Raw genomic sequence first — 18,554 nt, forward strand, 5'->3', positions numbered from 1 at the left:
GAAAAGATGGCCAGAAACAGAATCCTCAGGAACATCAACTTCTAAGGAGAGGACACAGGAAGGCAAATCAACAACTGACACTGAGTATGGTCAGAGAGTAAGACCTCAGCCAGACAAAAAGGGGCCTCCAAAGTCATAAGGAAAAGGGAGGGAGTTGTTGAGAGTAGCAAAAACCATGATAAGATCAAGTAAGCTAAGGACTTAGATACATTGTGAATTGGTTATTAGGAGGTCATTGTTGACCAGAGACAGAGCAATTCCAATGATACAATGACAATGTGTGAGATGGGTACAAATCAGATTATAGTGGTTTGATTAGTAGATAGGAGGTGAGAGTGAGAGACACATGTATAGACTATTCTTTCAATGAGCTTGACTGTGAATATGAAAATTCCTTTCCTGCACACAGGTGAGGCTATGCCCAGGCTGACTGGGGACCGGAGTAGATGGAGGGGTCTCTTATCCAAAGCTGTGGCAGATGTTGAAAGCAGGTAAATATTCAGAGCTGAATGTGAAGTGGGAAACTGACTCCAGAATGCCAGGAAGTGGAGTTTGAAAGGATCTCTCCAAAGGCGAGGGGCTGGAGCCAATGTCTGAAGCTGGATTAGGGCACCGAGGATAAGATAGCCAGCTAGAATGTTTGCAGGCAGCTACTCAAGAAGAATGAGGAGGGCAGGGGATGGTGTGTGCTCCTTGGCCTGTAGTTCAAGGGATCAATCAGGGATGCTGGTTCTGTGAGGGAGGGAGTAAAACTAATAAATTGAGAGAATGGGGAGGGGTTAAGGCCTAGCTTCAGTGTCTCAGGACAGACAGAGTAGAAGTAGGGCAGTTTGAAAGCTAAAAAACCAGCAGCCGATGGTTTTATATTTACATATATAAATCTTTACATAGATTTCTGAGAGAAAGGGGTCCCAGCTGATAAAGTCTGGGACATAGTCATGGCAGTGGACCACAGGATGGGGTAAAAAGATGCAGGTGCTCAGAACTGAGGAGGCTAAGGTTCTGAGATGCTGCAGTGCTGGTGGAATTTTCCCCGTGGGCACTGAAGTCACCCAGATGATGGCAGACGTTGGATTTGAGAGAAAGAGCATCCTCGGTCCCCAACGAACATGGAGGAGTGGCCAGGAAATGGCAATCATTAGTAAGAAGAGGACAGAAAAGCTAGATAGGATAAACTTGAATGCAGGAGAGAATTTTGTGCAAGAGCGTAGGTGCAGTGGTGGCAGTGGGCATTGGGAAGAATATCTCTAACTCCTCCTGAATGTGCCATACATTTGGGAGGGCTGCAAAGGAGGTGATATCCTTGAGGCAGAGACAGGATCCATTTCAGTGAGAACAGGTGAGAAGAGAAGATCATCTTTACCATGTACATGTAAAAACTATATGCTCCCAGAGACTAAGGATAATCTTTTATTTTCAGTCAGGACTATTGAATTAAGGGTTTCCAGGGAATCACAAAAGACGGTTGTACTGAGCGGGTAGTATTTAATATGATCAGATCTTAAATAAGAAGCCATAAACATGAACATTTAAAATCAAATATATAATAAATAATTATTAAGTTATAAACTACATAGTTCATATTAGCTAAATTCTCAGATGCAAATGTAAATACAACAGAGCAATAATATAGAATAATAATGCTACAGTTTTATAGAAGTGTCCCAAGAAGACACTTTGAACAAAAATAATAAAGATCGTGATTAATTTTCCCTGAACTCTCATGACCTACAGTAATGTTTCCTTTTCTCCCTTCCTTCCTTCCTTCCTTTTTTTTTCTTGGAATATGTCCCTTGTTCCTGCAGTAAGTGTTGCTACAAATGTTATTGAAATAATATTGAGCAACTGGACATCAGACTCAGTAGAAAGTTTTACTCAGAAGTATGATCAGATGTTTCTGTAAGAATACCCAGAACTTTAGAGACTCATAGACATTTAAAGCTTTAAAAAAGAAAGAATAGACATTAGAGATTGAGTCCAGCACTCTCATTCTACAGATAAAGAAATGGAAACCCAAAGAGTTTAAACAATGACCACTATTTCATAGTCAACAAAATTTCACATCTCCTGTATTACTGCCCATAGATGAACACTTATATTTATGGGTTATCTTTATATTCCTTTTAAGAACTGGCCATCTTGAATATAGAGCAGTGAAGATGGAGATGTTCAAGTCTTACTGCTTCATCTTGTTTATTCCAATGCATTGCCTTTCCTGGAGTGCTGGTGGGTTTAACTCTGGTTAAACAGCAGAGTTTATCTGGGTGTTTAAACTCTGTTTAATGAAGGCTCTTAGCCAAACCTCACTAAATTATTTTTACTTTTAAGATAGAGACCCTGATCAAAATAATTGGAACAGAAATTTTTAACAATAAACATGCCAAAAGAAATACATTATTTTAAATATAAAATACAATATCCAAGAAGTTAATAGCTATAAATTCAGAAACAAGAAATACAGATTCCGTCTTTCTCACTGTCTTTTTGCCTGCTTCCACATTTTGTCACAACAACCCGGGCTGGCGTATTTGAAACTGATGCACATTTTAGATATATATTATCATCATCAGGCGCATAATTCCTTTGTAATACATATTCTAAAATGTTAAAACAGAGTACCTTGTTTCTGATGATAAAACATTTTTTTTCTTTTTTCTGAGTCTACTTGCTGATGATAAAACATTTCATTGAGATTTGATTAAATAATTCTCAGTATATCTTTTAGAACTGTAGGTTAAGTCTGTATTTGTTTTAAGCACATAATTTTTCTTCTCAGAGCATAAAGCATTTCTCATCCCACATCCTCTTGCATACTTACAACTATTTTAACAATAAGAGATTCTCAAATAGCTTATACCATTCTAGCGAACATTTAATTTTTCTAGAGTTTTTAACTTCATGTTTAAACAAGCTGTGCTGGAGTTGATATGAAATGGCAGGTAGAGTAGGTTGCTTGTTTTTACTACCCAAGTTTGAAAGATTGGAATGCTTATGCGAAAGTCTGTTTTCAACTTGGACAGGAGTCCTGGCCTCTTGATTTGCCTCCAGATTTTTAAATTATATAGGTGATTGAATTTGTCTTATCCAAAGTATAGTAACTATAAATGTCCAAAATGTTAAACATGTTTTGAAATTTTGTCAAAGCAGAAGTTTCATTTTAAAAAGAAGGAAGAACAGAAACGAAGGAAGAAAGAAGGAGACAAATACTTGGAGTTATTAGCTCGCTCATAATATGATCATTATAACAGTTTGAGAAGAGAGCTACAATACTTTTTAAACTATGTTTGGTTCCAGAAGACAACCTGGCATATGTCCCTCTATAGGTTTAAATTGCCATTTCCACAAGCTTAAAATGTTAGCTTATAAGGGGACTGGGGGCTGGAGGAAGGTAATATTAAATCCACTTCTTAATACTCTATTGCCACTGACTAAGAGTCTATTCCATAAATACATTCATATCTATAGTATTTAAATATTTTTATAAACCCCAATAAAGAAATAAGGCTTTTATAGCCATCTAGTATCCCCCAGTGCATAAATAAATTACATATTTATATGTTAGACATTCTGAGATTTAAAAAACTATTCAGATATAAGTTTTTAAACACTCCGTTTTCATTTCCTTAAAAGAATAAAGATGTCAACTTTTCATTTTGCTTTTATATATTTTGCTTCTATGCTTCTATATTTTCAGCTGGAATGAAGGTATATATGTTTTAAGTTATGACCATAATAGACCTCATTCTGGTGGTAATCAAGCTCAAGGTTAGTATAAAATCAATAGATGTCAAAACTATATTTTTGGTTAAAAATGTTAACCTTCTCCTTCAACCAAGAAATGTCAAAGTTGGGCAGTGAGATAAAGTAAAAACTTCAGAAGTCATAGAAATCAATAACATAGGAAATCAGACTATTGTATAGTAATTATGGGGAAATAATCCTGACTTTGCACACTTATGAGTTTTTTTTTCCCATCGCTAATATATTGTACTCCTCCACTTGGAATACAAAGAAATGAGTTTCACTATTATATTAGAGTATGTAACATAGTGTCCAGCTGCAAGTTAGATCCTCAGGAATCTTCACTTCCGTGTGTTCTAGAGGACAGATGCTGATGAATCATCTGTGGAAATAGTATACCATGAGTAACTAAGAAGCAAATCTGGATAGGTAAAGATAAAGCAGAAAATCAAATGAAACTTAAGGTAGATACCTTTTGGAGAAGTGATTTGAATCTTTCTAGGAATTCTTTGGGTGGTTTTTTCTCATAAGAATCACATGAAGGGCATGTCTAGAAATCAATGAAAAAGTAACAGTCTTCTTTAAATTTTTTTTCATAATAAAATGTTTCTTAAACTTTTTTTGATTAAAAACATAAATTATGTTCACTGAAAAACATTCGAGAAGTACATAAAACTGTTTGGAAAGTAACAATGGAAAAAGTCCTTGTAATCCCATTCCCAGAGATAGGAATCCCACTGCAATGTTTTAATGTATATTCTCTCTGTGTTTTGGGTATTTTTAATTATTATTGTGCATTTACATTATTTATACCAGTTGGTGATTTGCTTTTTTTTTTTCACACTTAACATATCACAGGATTTCCTAAGTGTTAAATAGTCTTCAAAAATATGACATGTAGTGGTTGTTCTGTATTCCAACATACTATTACTATTTTTGGACCCAAAGGTTGCATCTAACTCTTTTTTTTTTTTTTTTTTGAGACAGTCTTGCTCTGTCACCCAGGCTGGAGTGCAGTGGCGCGATCTCCACTCACTGCAACTTCCACCAATTCAAGCAATTATCCTGCTTTAGCCTCCCAAGTAGCTGGGATTACAGGCACGCACGACCATGCCTGGCTAATTTTTGTATTTTTAGTAGAGACGGGGGTTTCACCATGTTGGCCAGGCTGGCCTCAAACTCCTGATCTCAGGTGATCTGCCTGCCTCAGCCTCCCAAAGTGCTGGGAATACAGGCATGAGCCACCACACCCAGCCGTATCTAACTTTTTACTTTTGTCTACATTACTCCAAAGAACATCTCTGTAAATAATTTTTCATATATATCTTTGCTTATTTGATATATTCCTAGAAGTAGAATTACTAAATTAAAGGGATAAAAAATTTTAAGGCTTTGATATACATTATAAAGGGTTTTACAAACTCTTTTCACTTGGAGAATTCTTATTATTATAGGGTATTGTTTAAAATGTTTAATTGGAAAAAACAGGATTTCCTTAACTCGCATTTATGTGATTACTAAGGAGATTGAACAGTTTTTCATACATGGATTGCTCACTTACATTTTTAAAAAACTTTCTTAGTTTATGCTCTTTGTCTTTATTCCTATTTAGATACCAAACACCAAGCCATTGCTTGGTAGTTAGCATCTCAATGCCAGTGTGATGTTGTAGTGAGACCATTTCACTAAAAGATAGTAGTTATATGTTCTATTTCTCATTCTGACACTGTGTATGGAACTTGGGGCTAGTGACTTAACTCCTTTGTAGATCTCACTTTCCTCATCTATAAGATGAACATGCTTAACTGGAGAGTTCTAAGTTTGGCTCCAAAGCTACCACTTCATGAGTTTCAAAAATATGTTCCGCTCCTTTCTTTCTGAGGAAAGATTTAGAGGGATATTTTTCACATGGTCACCAGGCCAAGCAATCAAAGGAAATAAGAATAATTTTGATAATATAATTAAGATTTCATTTGAATCACATGTGGAATTTTTTTGGAGGCGAAAGAACTAATTTAAAAAATTTGAGGCTGGGTGCGATGGCTAACACCTGTAATCCCAGCACTTTGGGAGGCCGAGGCGGGCAGATCACCTGAGGTCAGGAGTTCGAGACCAGCCTGACCAACATGGTGAAACCCCAGCACTACTAAAAATAGAAAAATAAGCCAGGCATGATGGTGTGCGCCTGTAGTTCCAGCTACTTGGGAGGCTGAGGCAGGAGAATCGCTTGAACCGGGAGGCGGAAGCTGCAGTGAGCCAAGACCTTGCCACTGCACTCCAGCATGGGCGACAGACTGAGACTCCGTCTCAAAAAAAAAAAATTTTTTTGAGAGTAATTTATTTTATGTATTTTCCCACTGGCTTTAATCTTTGAATTACTCATGTTCTTGAGTATCTGCATTGCTCATGAGTTGGCATATACAAGAGGATCTCAGGGCTCCTAAAAGCTAGGGACTGTTAAAATTCCCCTGCCAAGTAATGAGGCCTGCCTATTTCAATTCAATACTGACTCTGCTAATGTACAGGATAGTAATATGATTTAAGAGAGGAGGCAAAGTTTAAGATTTGCCCTAGTCTCTTGTAGGCTCTTTTCTTGTTAGAAAGCTAGGATCTAGCTCCTGTTAATAAGAATGCAAGTTATCTGTGACCATATGAGAGGAAATAGTCCGTAACTCCAAAATCACAGTTGGATTCTCTGCCTAATGACTTCCTCACCTTGAGAAGCTATATTAACATATTCCAGCTACCAAGGACTACTAGGAAATTATAATTGGGTTTTTGAATATTTTCAAGTCTGTGGGCTTAAAAGAGTGACCCTACTTCTTAAAATGCACCATGTATAGGCTGGGCACAGTGGCTCACGCCTGTAATCCCCACACTTTGGGAGGCCAAGGTGGGCGGATCATGGGGTCAGGAGATAGAGACCATCCTGGCTAACATGGTGAAACCCTGTCTCTACTAAAAATACAAAAACAAAATTAGCCGGGCGTGGTGGGGGGCACCTGTAGTCCCAGCTACTCAGGAGGCTGAGGTGGGAGGAGAATGGCGTGAAACTGGGAGGTGGATCTTGCGGTGAGCAGAGATCATGCCACTGCACCCCAGCCTGGGTGACAGAGCAAGACTCCATCTTAAAAAAAAAATGCAGCATGTATAATAAGGCATAACTATAGGTAAGGAAGACACCAGCAGCTCTGGCTACAGGTGTGCGTGTGTGTTTATGTAATGCAAGATATATAGTTTATAAGTACAAATAAGAGAGATGACAAATGCCAATCTTACTAGTCTGTGTTTCTGTCTTCTCCCTGCATTTGTGGAAGGTAGTTTCCTCTTCAGCTTTTTAATTGATACATTGATTATCCTTTCATTGTTTCCTGTATTTGCTGACTTGAGTTGGGCCTTCTGAAAACAGGAAAAAGCTGACCACTCACAGTTTATCTGAAAGATAAACAATTTGTATATATGTTAACAAACATTATTCAGAAAGTAAAAGATAGCTTTCCCAATCCTCTATTTTTATCTCTTCTGCAATGTCGTGCATTACATCGTTTCAACAGATGAGTGAGGTATGATTTCACCTCCTACTTAATCTTTCGGATGGGAAAAAGGGACAATCCCCTGCCTCGCAGATAAGAAAGAAAGGAGCCTCACTTCTTCACAATGCTTTATTCCTGATGCTATACAGAGGACCATTTTGATGTCTAGGTGGTGGACAAGACCTTTGTGTTTTATAAGGGAGAGTTCGGTTTAGGAACACATTTGCTGAATTATGAGGCTCTAAAACTTACACTGTGACTAGTGGCAGCTTTGGGTAAATTATGTTATAGTCTGATGAAGAATATTTTTCATTTGTTTGTGGTTTCTATAATGTATCTATCATGACATGTCTTAAGCAGCATTTTATTCTGTACAGCGCCAGGCATAGTGTCTTGCCAGTTAATGATCAACGTATATTTGTGAAGTTAACAGATGAAGAAAATGAATTAAAGCCCCTCCTTTGGAGAAAGGAGGTGGGTACCTCCCTCTGATAGCATATTTTACATCTAAGATTCAATATACTTGCCATAGATCACACATGACTTTTCTAAAACCCTTTTCATACTCTCAGCTCAGTTCGGGTAGGATTCTGCCTGAATCAAGCAGTTAAGGAACAGTTTGAGGCTTGCCCAACCAATGAGAGGGAAGGTCATTTCTTAGAAGGTAAGAATAGGGTCTCAGAGAATGGAGGAGTGGATAAAATAAGCATCAAACATTTATCTCTTGGTTTGGAAAAATAACTAATGACTAACAAGCCAAAAGCTTAACAATCAAACTGGAAAGGAAATGGAATTTACTGGAAGAACCAAATATATACTGACTTGTTGAAAAATTTTAATGCTGATCCAAAAGTTTATATCCAGGTTACTTGTATCCAACTTACTTTTTTCTTTCAGCAAACGTTTGTATGTGATGCTATTTTCCCCCTGAAGTTGCTATATTTTCATTTCACAAATGCATATGGAAGCTACTACCTTATAACCAGAAGCCTCAATCCCTCCCAGTCCCTACAAAGGCGGCCTATACATAACAATATTACCTGAATCTTCTTATGGACAATCAGCTGAACACAGCATCTGGCCTGCTTTGCATTTTCCAACCCATATGCTTACCCAATATGAATGTTGATTAATAACATGCATCTCTAAGACACAAACCTATCAGATTTGCTTTGCATATATAGCCACAAGCCGACAAGCAGCTTATCTGGTTTCCTTATATCAAGGCAGATTGCCTCTCATAAGGGCAAGGTGGTGTCCTTTCCATATGTTTGCCAAAATGCTTATTTAATAGAAACTATTTATAAATGTTCAATATAGCACTTTTTTTTCCTTGAAAACCACATGTTCATGTTTGTTGAAGTTTTTTCTTTTCTCTTCTTTTTGACCACAACCGGCTTAACTTACTGGAAAAAATAATATTCATATTTAAAGAGGTAAATTTTCCAGCTGAAACTGAAAATACTGACTGCTTCATCCGTGATGATCTGAAAAACCAGCATTTCTCACAGAGGCTCATTTTGCTGAGTTAACATTTACATGTGTATGCTGAAAGAAAATTAGGTTCCAAAGAAGTAGAGGGGCCCTGCCAGCCAAATGAACTCCCTTGAGATAATATTGCCAGGAATGGTCAGTACCAGTACTCAAAGCATTGAAATTGTAAAACTACAATTTCAGTTGTAAAAACAACTGAAAATCTTTTCTGAGTCTTTGAATGGCACCTGGACAATGACGCCCATATTGATGGGGCTGTGCTTCCTCTCCCACCCTTCCTTGTTTACCTGTGTTAACAGACAATGGGGTTTTGTTTTCTTTTGTTCTGCAGGCAGCAGAGCTGTGTCTGGCAATATGTGGTCCAGGATAAATAACTGCCGGAATTGGCTTTATATGCACATCAAAGGTAGCCTCAAAAGAGGAAAAGAAGTGGAGGGCTGTCGCCACTAAACTGCCTTAAGGATGTATTGAGAAGGAGAGTGAAAAGATTAACCTTGATTTAGGCAGCCTCAGGTGCCCTATCACTCAGGAGTCTACAGGATGCCCAAGTCCATATTTAGCACCGTCTGGAAGCATGAACGTTGCTTTCCTTTGCTATGCCTTGGTGACAACAGACTCCAAAGGCAAGGCTTTGTTTCCCTCATGCTTTAACATATGAGAACATGAGGAGTTTTCTGCTCCTACACTAGTTTTGCAGTCTAGAAGGAGCGGTAGTGAAGTCAAAAGCAAGAATTAACAAACCATTCCTCTTCAGCCGAAGAACAAGTCAAGTGCTGCTTTTGCCAGGAGTCACACTTGGCTTTGTTGTTTTGCAATTAAATTTTTGAAATTTTTTACCTCCTTAGGGCTTTTTTTTTTTCTTTTGTAGAAACAGGATGTCTCACTATTTTGCCCAGGTTGTTCTCAAACTCTTGACCTCAAGCAATCTTCCAACCTTGGCTTCCCAAAGGGTTTACAGGCATTGGGATTACAGGCAGGAGCCACATCACCCAGCTGAGGCCTATTTTTACATTTTTTTCCTTTTGCAGAGAAAGCCCTGGCCATTCACACTAAAAAGTCTTGCTAATTGGGCAAGACTACCTTTGTCCTGGCCGGGCGCGGTGGCTCATGCCTGTCATCCCAGCACTTTGGGGGGCCAACGCAGGTGGATCACAAGGTCAAGAGATTGAGACCATCCTGGCCAACATGGTGAAACCCCATCTCTACTAAAAAATACAAAAATTAGCTGGGTGTGGTGGCATGTGCCTGTAGTCCCAGCTACTCGGGAGGCTGAGGCAGGAGAATCGCTTGAACCTGGGAGGCGGAGGTTGCAGTAAGCCAAGATCGTGCCACTGCACTCCAGCCTGGCAACAGCGAGACTGCATCTCAAAAAAAAAAAAAAAAAAAAAAAAAGAAAGATTACCTTTGTCCTACACACAAACTAGGTTTATATTAGGGTTTCTCCACGGTGATATACTGACAGTTGGGGCTAGATAATTCTTTGTTGTCAGTGCTGTCTTGTGCATTCTAGAATGTTTAGTACCTGGCTTCTACCTACTAGATGCCAGTAGCACCCTCATTTCTACCTACTAGATGCCAGTAGCACCCTCATTTCTACCTCCAAGTGTGACAACCAGAAATTTTTCCAGCCAATGCCAAATGTTTTCTGGGGTACAAAAATCACCACCAGTTGAGAACCACTGGTTATATGATTAGACAGAAAGAAAAAGATAAAAAGAAAGATGCCTGGCTAGGCCATTTAGAGATCTTAGATAATTACCATATGCATGCAACATTAGATGGTTTTATTTTCATTAAACTTTTAAATCTTCTAAAATCTCTTACCGACCCTACTTTGAAGCTAGCTTGATATAATGCTAATGTGACCTTGAACGATTTCTTTCTTCCTGAGTTTGCCTACTAGTATAGCTCAAAGATCCAAGTTACACTATTACTCACTTATATCATAGCCAGCATTGCTTGATCAGATTATCAGATAGACACAGTATCACTGAGACAAAATCCTCTCATTATGATGTAAGATAAAAAATATCTTTCATTAATAACACATCTAACGGAAGTACCCGTTGGACCAGCTCAGGTTAGAAGGTGGAATCTCTTTCCTATTTCTTATTTTGCAAGTTACAGACTACAGCCAGGAAACTCTGGAAAGAACTCTAACCATAACAGTTAAACAAGGTGCATGAGATGCTAGAAATTATGTTTTGATAATTAGGCACATTGATTAAGAAGTATTTTCAGTTATTGGAAAAGTCTTTCCAATAAGCTGAATGTGCTACTTTCATTTTAGATGCTGCTTATTAGAAAAGGACCTAGTAAATGAGAGTGTTTGGGTTCAGAGCTAGAGAGTGAATTTTAGAGAAAAGCAATAGTTGTGACTCATTCACTTTCTAAACTTTTACACATAGTCATTTACGATAATTGTTTTCTTTGCAATGTATCTTCTTGAGTCTCCCCCTTTGTAGTGTCCTAATTACTGGTAGCACTTTTAGTTATTCTAATTTATGCAATTAAAGGTCTGTGACAATGAAAACATTTCCCCAATTGCATTTATACTCTCAGGGTACCAGACCAGAAGATCAGATCGTAGAAGTTACTGGAGAAAAAGATCAGCGGACAGCACTCTTGAACTACATGCCAGGCCTCTTCTTCCTGGAACTCTAATGGATTTAAATGGCTTAAGAGACGGGATGAATTGTTGAAAATGGTTCTTTCAAAAGACCTCACGGAAGGCCAAAGACAAGACTCACTGAGGCCAAGGTATATGTGAATTATATTCTAAAGGACAGCTTTGATTTCCACACCACCATTTCTCCATGCTGTCCCTGTAATCTAATTCTTTCTTTCTTTCTTTTTTAAGTTTGTTATTAAAAGGTTAATTCTGCTTCCTATTGTATGTATCTATGTTTCTTAGGTAGGATAACAAAGAGGGCTCAAAAGCTTTCATGCCCAAGGGCTCTTAAAGAGTAACTAGCTGTGCATTGTTCAGAAACTGATCAGAGTATAGATTTCGTTTCTAGTTTTGTTATTCTGTCTCAGCAATACTACTTAGGAGTACTCTTAGAGATTCTTGAAGATAAACATAGTTTATGAGGAATATAATATAGCATTTTTTTAGTTGGTTTTTGGTAAATCAATGAATTTAACCAAAATATAAATAAATATTTCATCAATTATTAGACCGCTAAGTTCATTAAAATTCAGTATACTCCTATATAATCATGCTAATGTCTTTCTTATTGGATTTAAAAACTTATGTCCAGTGTATTTTCAGAAATAAATTCAACTGGTCTTACCTCTACATCTTCTGGAGCTGGCAGAAATTCAGGGACCTAGAGCAAAAGGAAATTTGTTCTGAGTTATTTTTATAAGCCAAACCCTCCTTTTATATTAACTGAAAAGTATGATTTAGATTTTGTTGTGACAAGTATAGTCTTACCAAGTCATTCACATAATTTTTCAGCTGATCAATGATATCTATAAGTTGACGCATTCTAATCAAGTGGCGATCTTGACCTTGGGAGCTTGATTTGTGGACCAGTGTCCCCAAGAAGATGACCATCAGACAGATGACAATCCTCTCCATGTTGCCAGGACTGGATCTCATAAGTACCAACAGTAGAGCTAGACCTTGGTCTCGTTTTCACTTCAGCTTGACTGAGAACAGGTTGTCAGTTAAGCTACCTATTTATTCATCCTTCAGGGAGAGGTAAAGCCCTCCCATTGCAGCCTGGAAATCTTTGTAAAATGGATGAATGTGAGTAACTCTTTTTTCTTTTCCACTGGCTAGGTATACGTGTGCATGTGCTAATGTGTGGGGGCAGGGATTGATGGAGTCAACGAAATGTGCCCCATCTGCATCTTTGACAGGAAAAAGAGAGAATGGGTGAATTCCAATTTTCAGCATGAATCAAGAAGTATGTATAATAAACAGTAGGTACTACAAGACTTCAAAAAAGTAAACAAAAACACTTTGATCTCTTTTTCTCGGCCTCCCCTGGCATCTTACCTGTTCTCTCTGACAGTCATAAGGGGACTTTGATAATGAGTAAGATGGCAACATGTGCTTTCATGCAGGACTTTTTCTTATGGTAATAACTATGTCTTTTGACTAAAATCATCTAGTATTCCATCATAAAAGTAGGAGGAGAGGCTACCTTTTAGGAAATTTTAAATAAAGAGGTATTTTCCAAATTAGCAAGAATATTTTAGGTTCTTACCAAGTTTCAAGGGTTTAAAATAGAATTTGCTTCCAACTGTTCACCAAAGCATCTTTAGTAAGCATTTATTTTGGCTTCTGTCGTGTTATTTAACAATCTGATTTATTAATATCACAAATGATTCTAAGGGACTTGATAGAAAATCTATCCTTCCCAATCAAGATCTCACTCTACTATCATTTTAAAAATTATCTAATGTCCATCTCTTCTATATAATGCGTCAATTAAATGAGTCAAACTTGCTAATGCTCATTCTTGTCCAAACCAAAAAATATTTCCAAACAGCAAAATAAAATATACCCATAAATGATTTGTTTTCTCTTATCGTAGTGTTACTTATTTCTGTTAGATACTATTTCCTCTGGGTGTGAGCAACACATTTCTAACTGCATCTGTGACCGGGTAGAGGTTAATTAAAGATCCAAAGCCCAGAGATGGTTTTATCATCCTCCTTTCTTCTGCTTCTCTTGTCCCTGAGACTCTTTTAACCCATTTGAGAAAGTTGAATATAATATTCTAGCTAGAGAGTCATGTACCGTATAAGAACGTAGGCCTTGTAAGTGAAACTCTTGACTATAGATTTTATTCATTCATTCATTCATTCATTCCTTCATTTCATTACATACTTTAGAATACCATACTTTATTCTAGACTGTTATGTAGCCAACATAAATTGGAGTTTTGACTTGATTTGCTCTGAAGTTGACTGTAATCTTTTTATTATGGAATATCTATTCAAGAGTATACAGGTTTGACCTTACACAGTAGGTAAGAGTTCATACAACATGATCAAGAATTCCTCCCTGTAATAGTTAAATTCTATATGACAAGATTCTGTGCAAACTTATGAATGCGTGTCGACTAATGGTTGCCACTTGGTGCCTCCACATTGCCTGTATGGTCTTTGTACATGCGCTCCTTATCCACCTAAACAGATGTGCATCTCCTTGAAGACACTAACCATGGTGGTTAGGAGGTCAATTTCTAAAGCTTGAGTTCAAATCCAGGTCCTAACAATTAATAGCACATATGATCCTGTGTGTGTAATTGCAAAAGGAAGGCAAGTACAGAATCTAATCATAGGGTTGTGATAAGGCTTAAATGAGACATTCCAAGTAAAAGGGCTAAGTACAGCACATAACATCCCAGGAGGTTTGCATGCTGATCGTGGATGAGGGTGAAGGGGAGAACTTAAAGAAGCCTAGGGAGGCTAAACTGATCAGAGAAGGAAGAGAATGGACAGATCAGTGTTCAGCCAAAATACACTTGTGTGGTTGTACTGGTGGTTTAAAAAAAAAAAAAAAAAAGTCAAATATCTTTTGTACTGCCTAGAGAGAACCATTGCTCCTGGCCCTGGAGTGCCTCACCACTATGTTAGACACCCCAGTCCCCTCCCTGAGACATCCTAGCCCTCTCCATAATCCATCCACCAGTATATCAGGGGTCTCAGAGTCTTGCTCCAGCGCTATGACCAGAGGGCTTTCTGAAAGTCAGAATTTCTGCCTTAAGTGGCACATCAGTTGTTAAGCATTTTTGGATATCATCTCTGGTGTGATAGACTTACCAATGCCCCAAAGACATCCATGCCCTAATCCCTGGAACCTGTGAAAATGTTACCTTACGTGACAAAGGGGACTTCGCAGATGTGAATAAATTAAAGATTTTTTACATGGGAAGATTATCCTAGATTATCCTGTGGGCCCAGTGCAATCACAGGAGCCTTTATAAGAGGAAGGCAGGAGAGTCGAAGTAAAAGAAGGAGCTGTTGTTTCAGAAGTAGAGGCTGGAGTGATGCAGGGCCAGAAGCCACGGTATACAGATGGCTTCTAGAGTCTGGGAAAAGTAAGAAATTCTTCCCTGGAGCCTTCAGAAAGAATGCAGCCCTGCCAAAAACACCTTGACTTTAGTCCCATAAAACTCATTTTGAGTTATTACTTCTGACCTTCAGAAATGTAAGATAATAAATTTATGCTTTCTTGTTCTTACCTGAACAGATACGCATCTCCTTGAGTGTTTGCGGTAATTTGTTACAGCAGCAATAGAAATGTAACATACATAGGTATGGAATTTTTAATCTCAGGGAAAAGGGCAGGAAAAGAGGGAAAGAGAGGAAAGAGTGATAAGAAAAGATCCAGCGAAGGTTGGAATTTTGTTGAGCTTTGGGAGGTGCAGGTAGAGGGTATAAGGAAGTGTAGACAAGAGAGGGAAGTAAAATCAGTGTAGCTGCCACATGGTATGGGCCCTCAGGGATAAAAACGTATAATGAGAATGTTCCAGGAAGTCTTGTGTGTATTGTAACAACTCCTCCCTAGCCCTGAGAAAACTTCACTTAGGATTCACAGCATCGTTTAAAGTTATGGATCCCAATTTGCATTTCATTTGAATTTATCACTATGTGGAGATGAACCTTAGGGTGGGAGCAAGGAGGCCCAAAAGTATTTGAGTCACTAGGGCAAAGTAAATTAGTCACTGCTCAGAAATATTAACGTTATTGCTACCTTTACAGTATCATTTCATTGGGGTTTTAAGGGCTGCTTACTCTTTAAATTATAATTATTTTTATAATCTAGATACAATCAGTCCTGCTATAAGGCTCATCTTGAAAATGATAATTTATTCCAATGGGGTTAATATATCAAGGAACGATTTGAGTATAACAAGAACTTTGTGTTTCTTTATGTTTAATTTCATCTGCAAGAAATGCTAGGTGAATGCAGAAAACTGCATCCAGCTGAACTGAGCCATGTAGGAATACATAAGATGTCCTCACACCTCTGACAGCCACCAGCATCCTCAGTTCACTGCATGTATAATGAGCCACGCCCATCTACATCTGGTGTCACAATTTTCCATCCCAGAGAACTCTCCTTCGCCATGTCTCAGTAACTCACAAACTGTAACCCTTCCAACACCCACCTCCATGAACAAACTTCAAGTCCTTTTCTAGGTGAAACAATGTGTTTATTCTATTATTTATGTATTTCTTAACCATTTAACTGCCTAAAACAGCTATCTTTTTAAATTAGGTTGCTATCTTCTTTTTCAGTGTCACCGATGAAGTTTTTGAATGCTGTGCTCCTAATCTCATTTTCCTGTAAGCATGTGATTTTTGATTCTATGATTTTGTATAGTGCAGTGATTTTTAGAAACACATGGGTCACATTATAGCAGAACTCACAGTATTTTGTCTCAAAATGTCACACTTAAGCCCCAACAGCGACTACTTATATCCAGGCAGAAAACAAGACTAGAATATAGAATTTATTCTTAAGGCGGGGAATAAAAGGGAAGGGAAGAGAAAGGGAAGAGGAAGGGAGAGACAATGAAAATCAATTTGTCATTTCTACACATGGCCCATCTAAGTTATTTAAAAACCCCAGTGTCCATTTCTTCCTTGATCCTTTCCTGTTAGCACCTGAGGGCTTAGCTTGGCATCTGTGGATTTCCCGGGTTCCATACATGTGTTTCAGAGATCCCCTGACCTCCTGAAATTATTTGCAAAATTTTGTATTTATATTGTGAGCAAAAGAAAACCTTAAATTTCATCAAATTCTCAATGGAAATGTCATGGAACTGCTGTTTATCTTCCAGCCTCCAGAGACTTCGGTGAAGGGTGATGCAAACCGTGTTTCTTCAGCATGTGAGCACCATGAGGCATGAGTGTGGCAGCTCCAGAATGTGTATACCGGAGTGGCTGAGAGTCAGCAACTTGGCTGGAAGCTACACTTGAATAGCAAACAAACCACTTTTACTTAGCTTCCATGTCTATTTGGTACCTTGGAGTAGAGTGATGAGTTTTACTAGATGTGGACTTTCCAGGAATATAGCCAAGGTCATCACCATGAAAGTATGAAACTTTAGTCATGTACCCAAGGAGATTCATGGACATATATTAAGAATTTTCTTTAAGGACTGTGTTTATAGAACAGCTGGCCAGGGCAGAAATGAGGCCAGGGAACTAAAGGGGTAGAAGTCTGAAGAGGAATGGTTTTGCATGGGAAAGCTGTGCCAGTTCTAAAACTGGGCTGAACACTATTTGTCCCCAACTCCCTGGCCCGGTCCTCATAGTTCTTTCTGTGATCCCTGCATGGTGAATAATCCTTTTCTGCTTTCACTGGCTTTGGCCCCTCGTGGATAGAATTAGATGTTCTGCATGGCAAACTGTGGGAAGAGAGGCCTCCAGTGTTTAGAGTGATGTTATCATGTGTACCACTACTATTATACATACTAAAGGTATTCAGACAGGTGGCTTGTCTCTGGGCTTTATATAGATCTCTGTTAAACTAGAAGAAAAACGTCACTAAAATAATTCAAGACAATGTTTGTACTTTCCAACGATGTTCAGGTAACAGCTGAAAATATTCTCACTTATTTGACTTGAGGAAGAAAATTCAGACGAGGAAGATCATCAAGGATTTGCTAAAGTCCCTTCTGTAAAATCTTCCTTAAGGAAGTTTAAACACTCCTATTCTCTCTTCTCTCATTCTTTTGAACTCACTGCATGTATTGATATCACTGACTTGGTTTCTTTTCTAGAATATATGTAAAAGTAAGAGTGTGTATATATAACCCATTATGTACATAACAAGAACAGTTCCTTCCAGTATTCAAATTTCATGACTCTAGATCACTACTGTGCATTCTAAGAAGGTCAGGGACTCATGGAGACAAAAGGGTCAATCCTGGTCATTGTTGTCTTACGAGAGAAAAACAAGAGCCTTCTCGGGCCCCGTGTTCTCTAGCTCTTCATGTGGCCTCTTTGGTATCACTGGCAGCCCCACGGTCTGGTGGTCAGTGTGTCGCAGCAGAGGGTCACTCACTGATGCTGGTTATCCGCAGCACCTTTTCTGTGGGGAATGGGGGCCTCTATTCTGCTAGTAGACTCAGGTGTGTCACTCTGTGATACTCTAAGACTGGGTTCATTGAAGACAGGTCTCTTTGCTAACATTCACACAAAGTCATTGTTCGGAAGCACAGTCCTGCTTCTGAAATGCTGGGTCTGGAGGAGTTCCAGCAGCAGCCACATGGTCCCTCTCCTCAGATCTTGGCTCCAACATGGGATACTCAGCAGTGACGCTAGAGATCAGATGTCCTTCATTCTTTGACCCCTAAGCCTAGAGGATGGAGAGAAAGAACTGGAACATCTGCACTCTTCAACCTGAGTCCACTCCAACTCCATACCACAAGGTGAGACAAGTTCCACCAGCCTCTCCAGCCCCCTGTCTAATATGATCAGAGAAATCCTCTTCTCCCTGGACTCAAGGCTCATCCCTGTTTCCTTCCCTAGGGCGACAGGTGGCTATAGCACCCTTTGTCTTGGCCCTGCAGCCACCAACACACAACCATAAAAATAAAGTAGTCCATTTATTAGCCTTCACTGTGTCCTGTGTCCTCTTCCCAAGAGATCTGCGGAACCTTCATTTATCACCTGAATGGGAGCCTCCTCCCCATGCTTTCCCAGGGGGCAGCCATAGGACCTCACAGAAAGGTTACTGTGTATCCCTCTAGACTCTTTTCCTATATACATAGAACAATAAAGGAATAGACAGGGACATATAGACACTTA

The 18,554-nt window shown here is 38.7% G+C and overlaps 1 protein-coding gene and 1 long non-coding RNA gene across 2 annotated transcripts; one reads left to right on the top strand and one right to left on the bottom strand.

Moving 5' to 3' along the window:
- Positions 1-1,468: 1,468 nt before the first annotated feature.
- Positions 1,469-12,430, bottom strand: IL21 (interleukin 21). Its single transcript, XM_032171880.1, has 5 exons — positions 12,208-12,430; positions 12,065-12,100; positions 7,021-7,176; positions 4,214-4,291; positions 1,469-4,123 (listed from the first exon to the last, which is right to left on the bottom strand). Exons 1-5 carry the CDS (start codon positions 12,373-12,375, stop codon positions 4,073-4,075), a joined length of 489 nt encoding a protein of 162 aa, XP_032027771.1. The 5' UTR covers positions 12,376-12,430; the 3' UTR covers positions 1,469-4,072.
- Positions 10,440-18,351, top strand: LOC116479956 (uncharacterized). The gene is made up of 8 exons (XR_009212893.1): positions 10,440-10,946; positions 11,331-11,528; positions 12,232-12,435; positions 12,559-12,685; positions 16,035-16,082; positions 16,580-16,628; positions 18,030-18,175; positions 18,276-18,351. It is a non-coding gene; the product is annotated as an uncharacterized LOC116479956 (long non-coding RNA).
- Positions 18,352-18,554: the final 203 nt, after the last annotated feature.

Source organism: Hylobates moloch, unplaced genomic scaffold (genome assembly GCF_009828535.3).
Source record: "Hylobates moloch isolate HMO894 unplaced genomic scaffold, HMol_V3 SCAFFOLD_3, whole genome shotgun sequence".
In the NCBI taxonomy this organism is placed as follows: Eukaryota; Metazoa; Chordata; class Mammalia; order Primates; family Hylobatidae; genus Hylobates; species Hylobates moloch.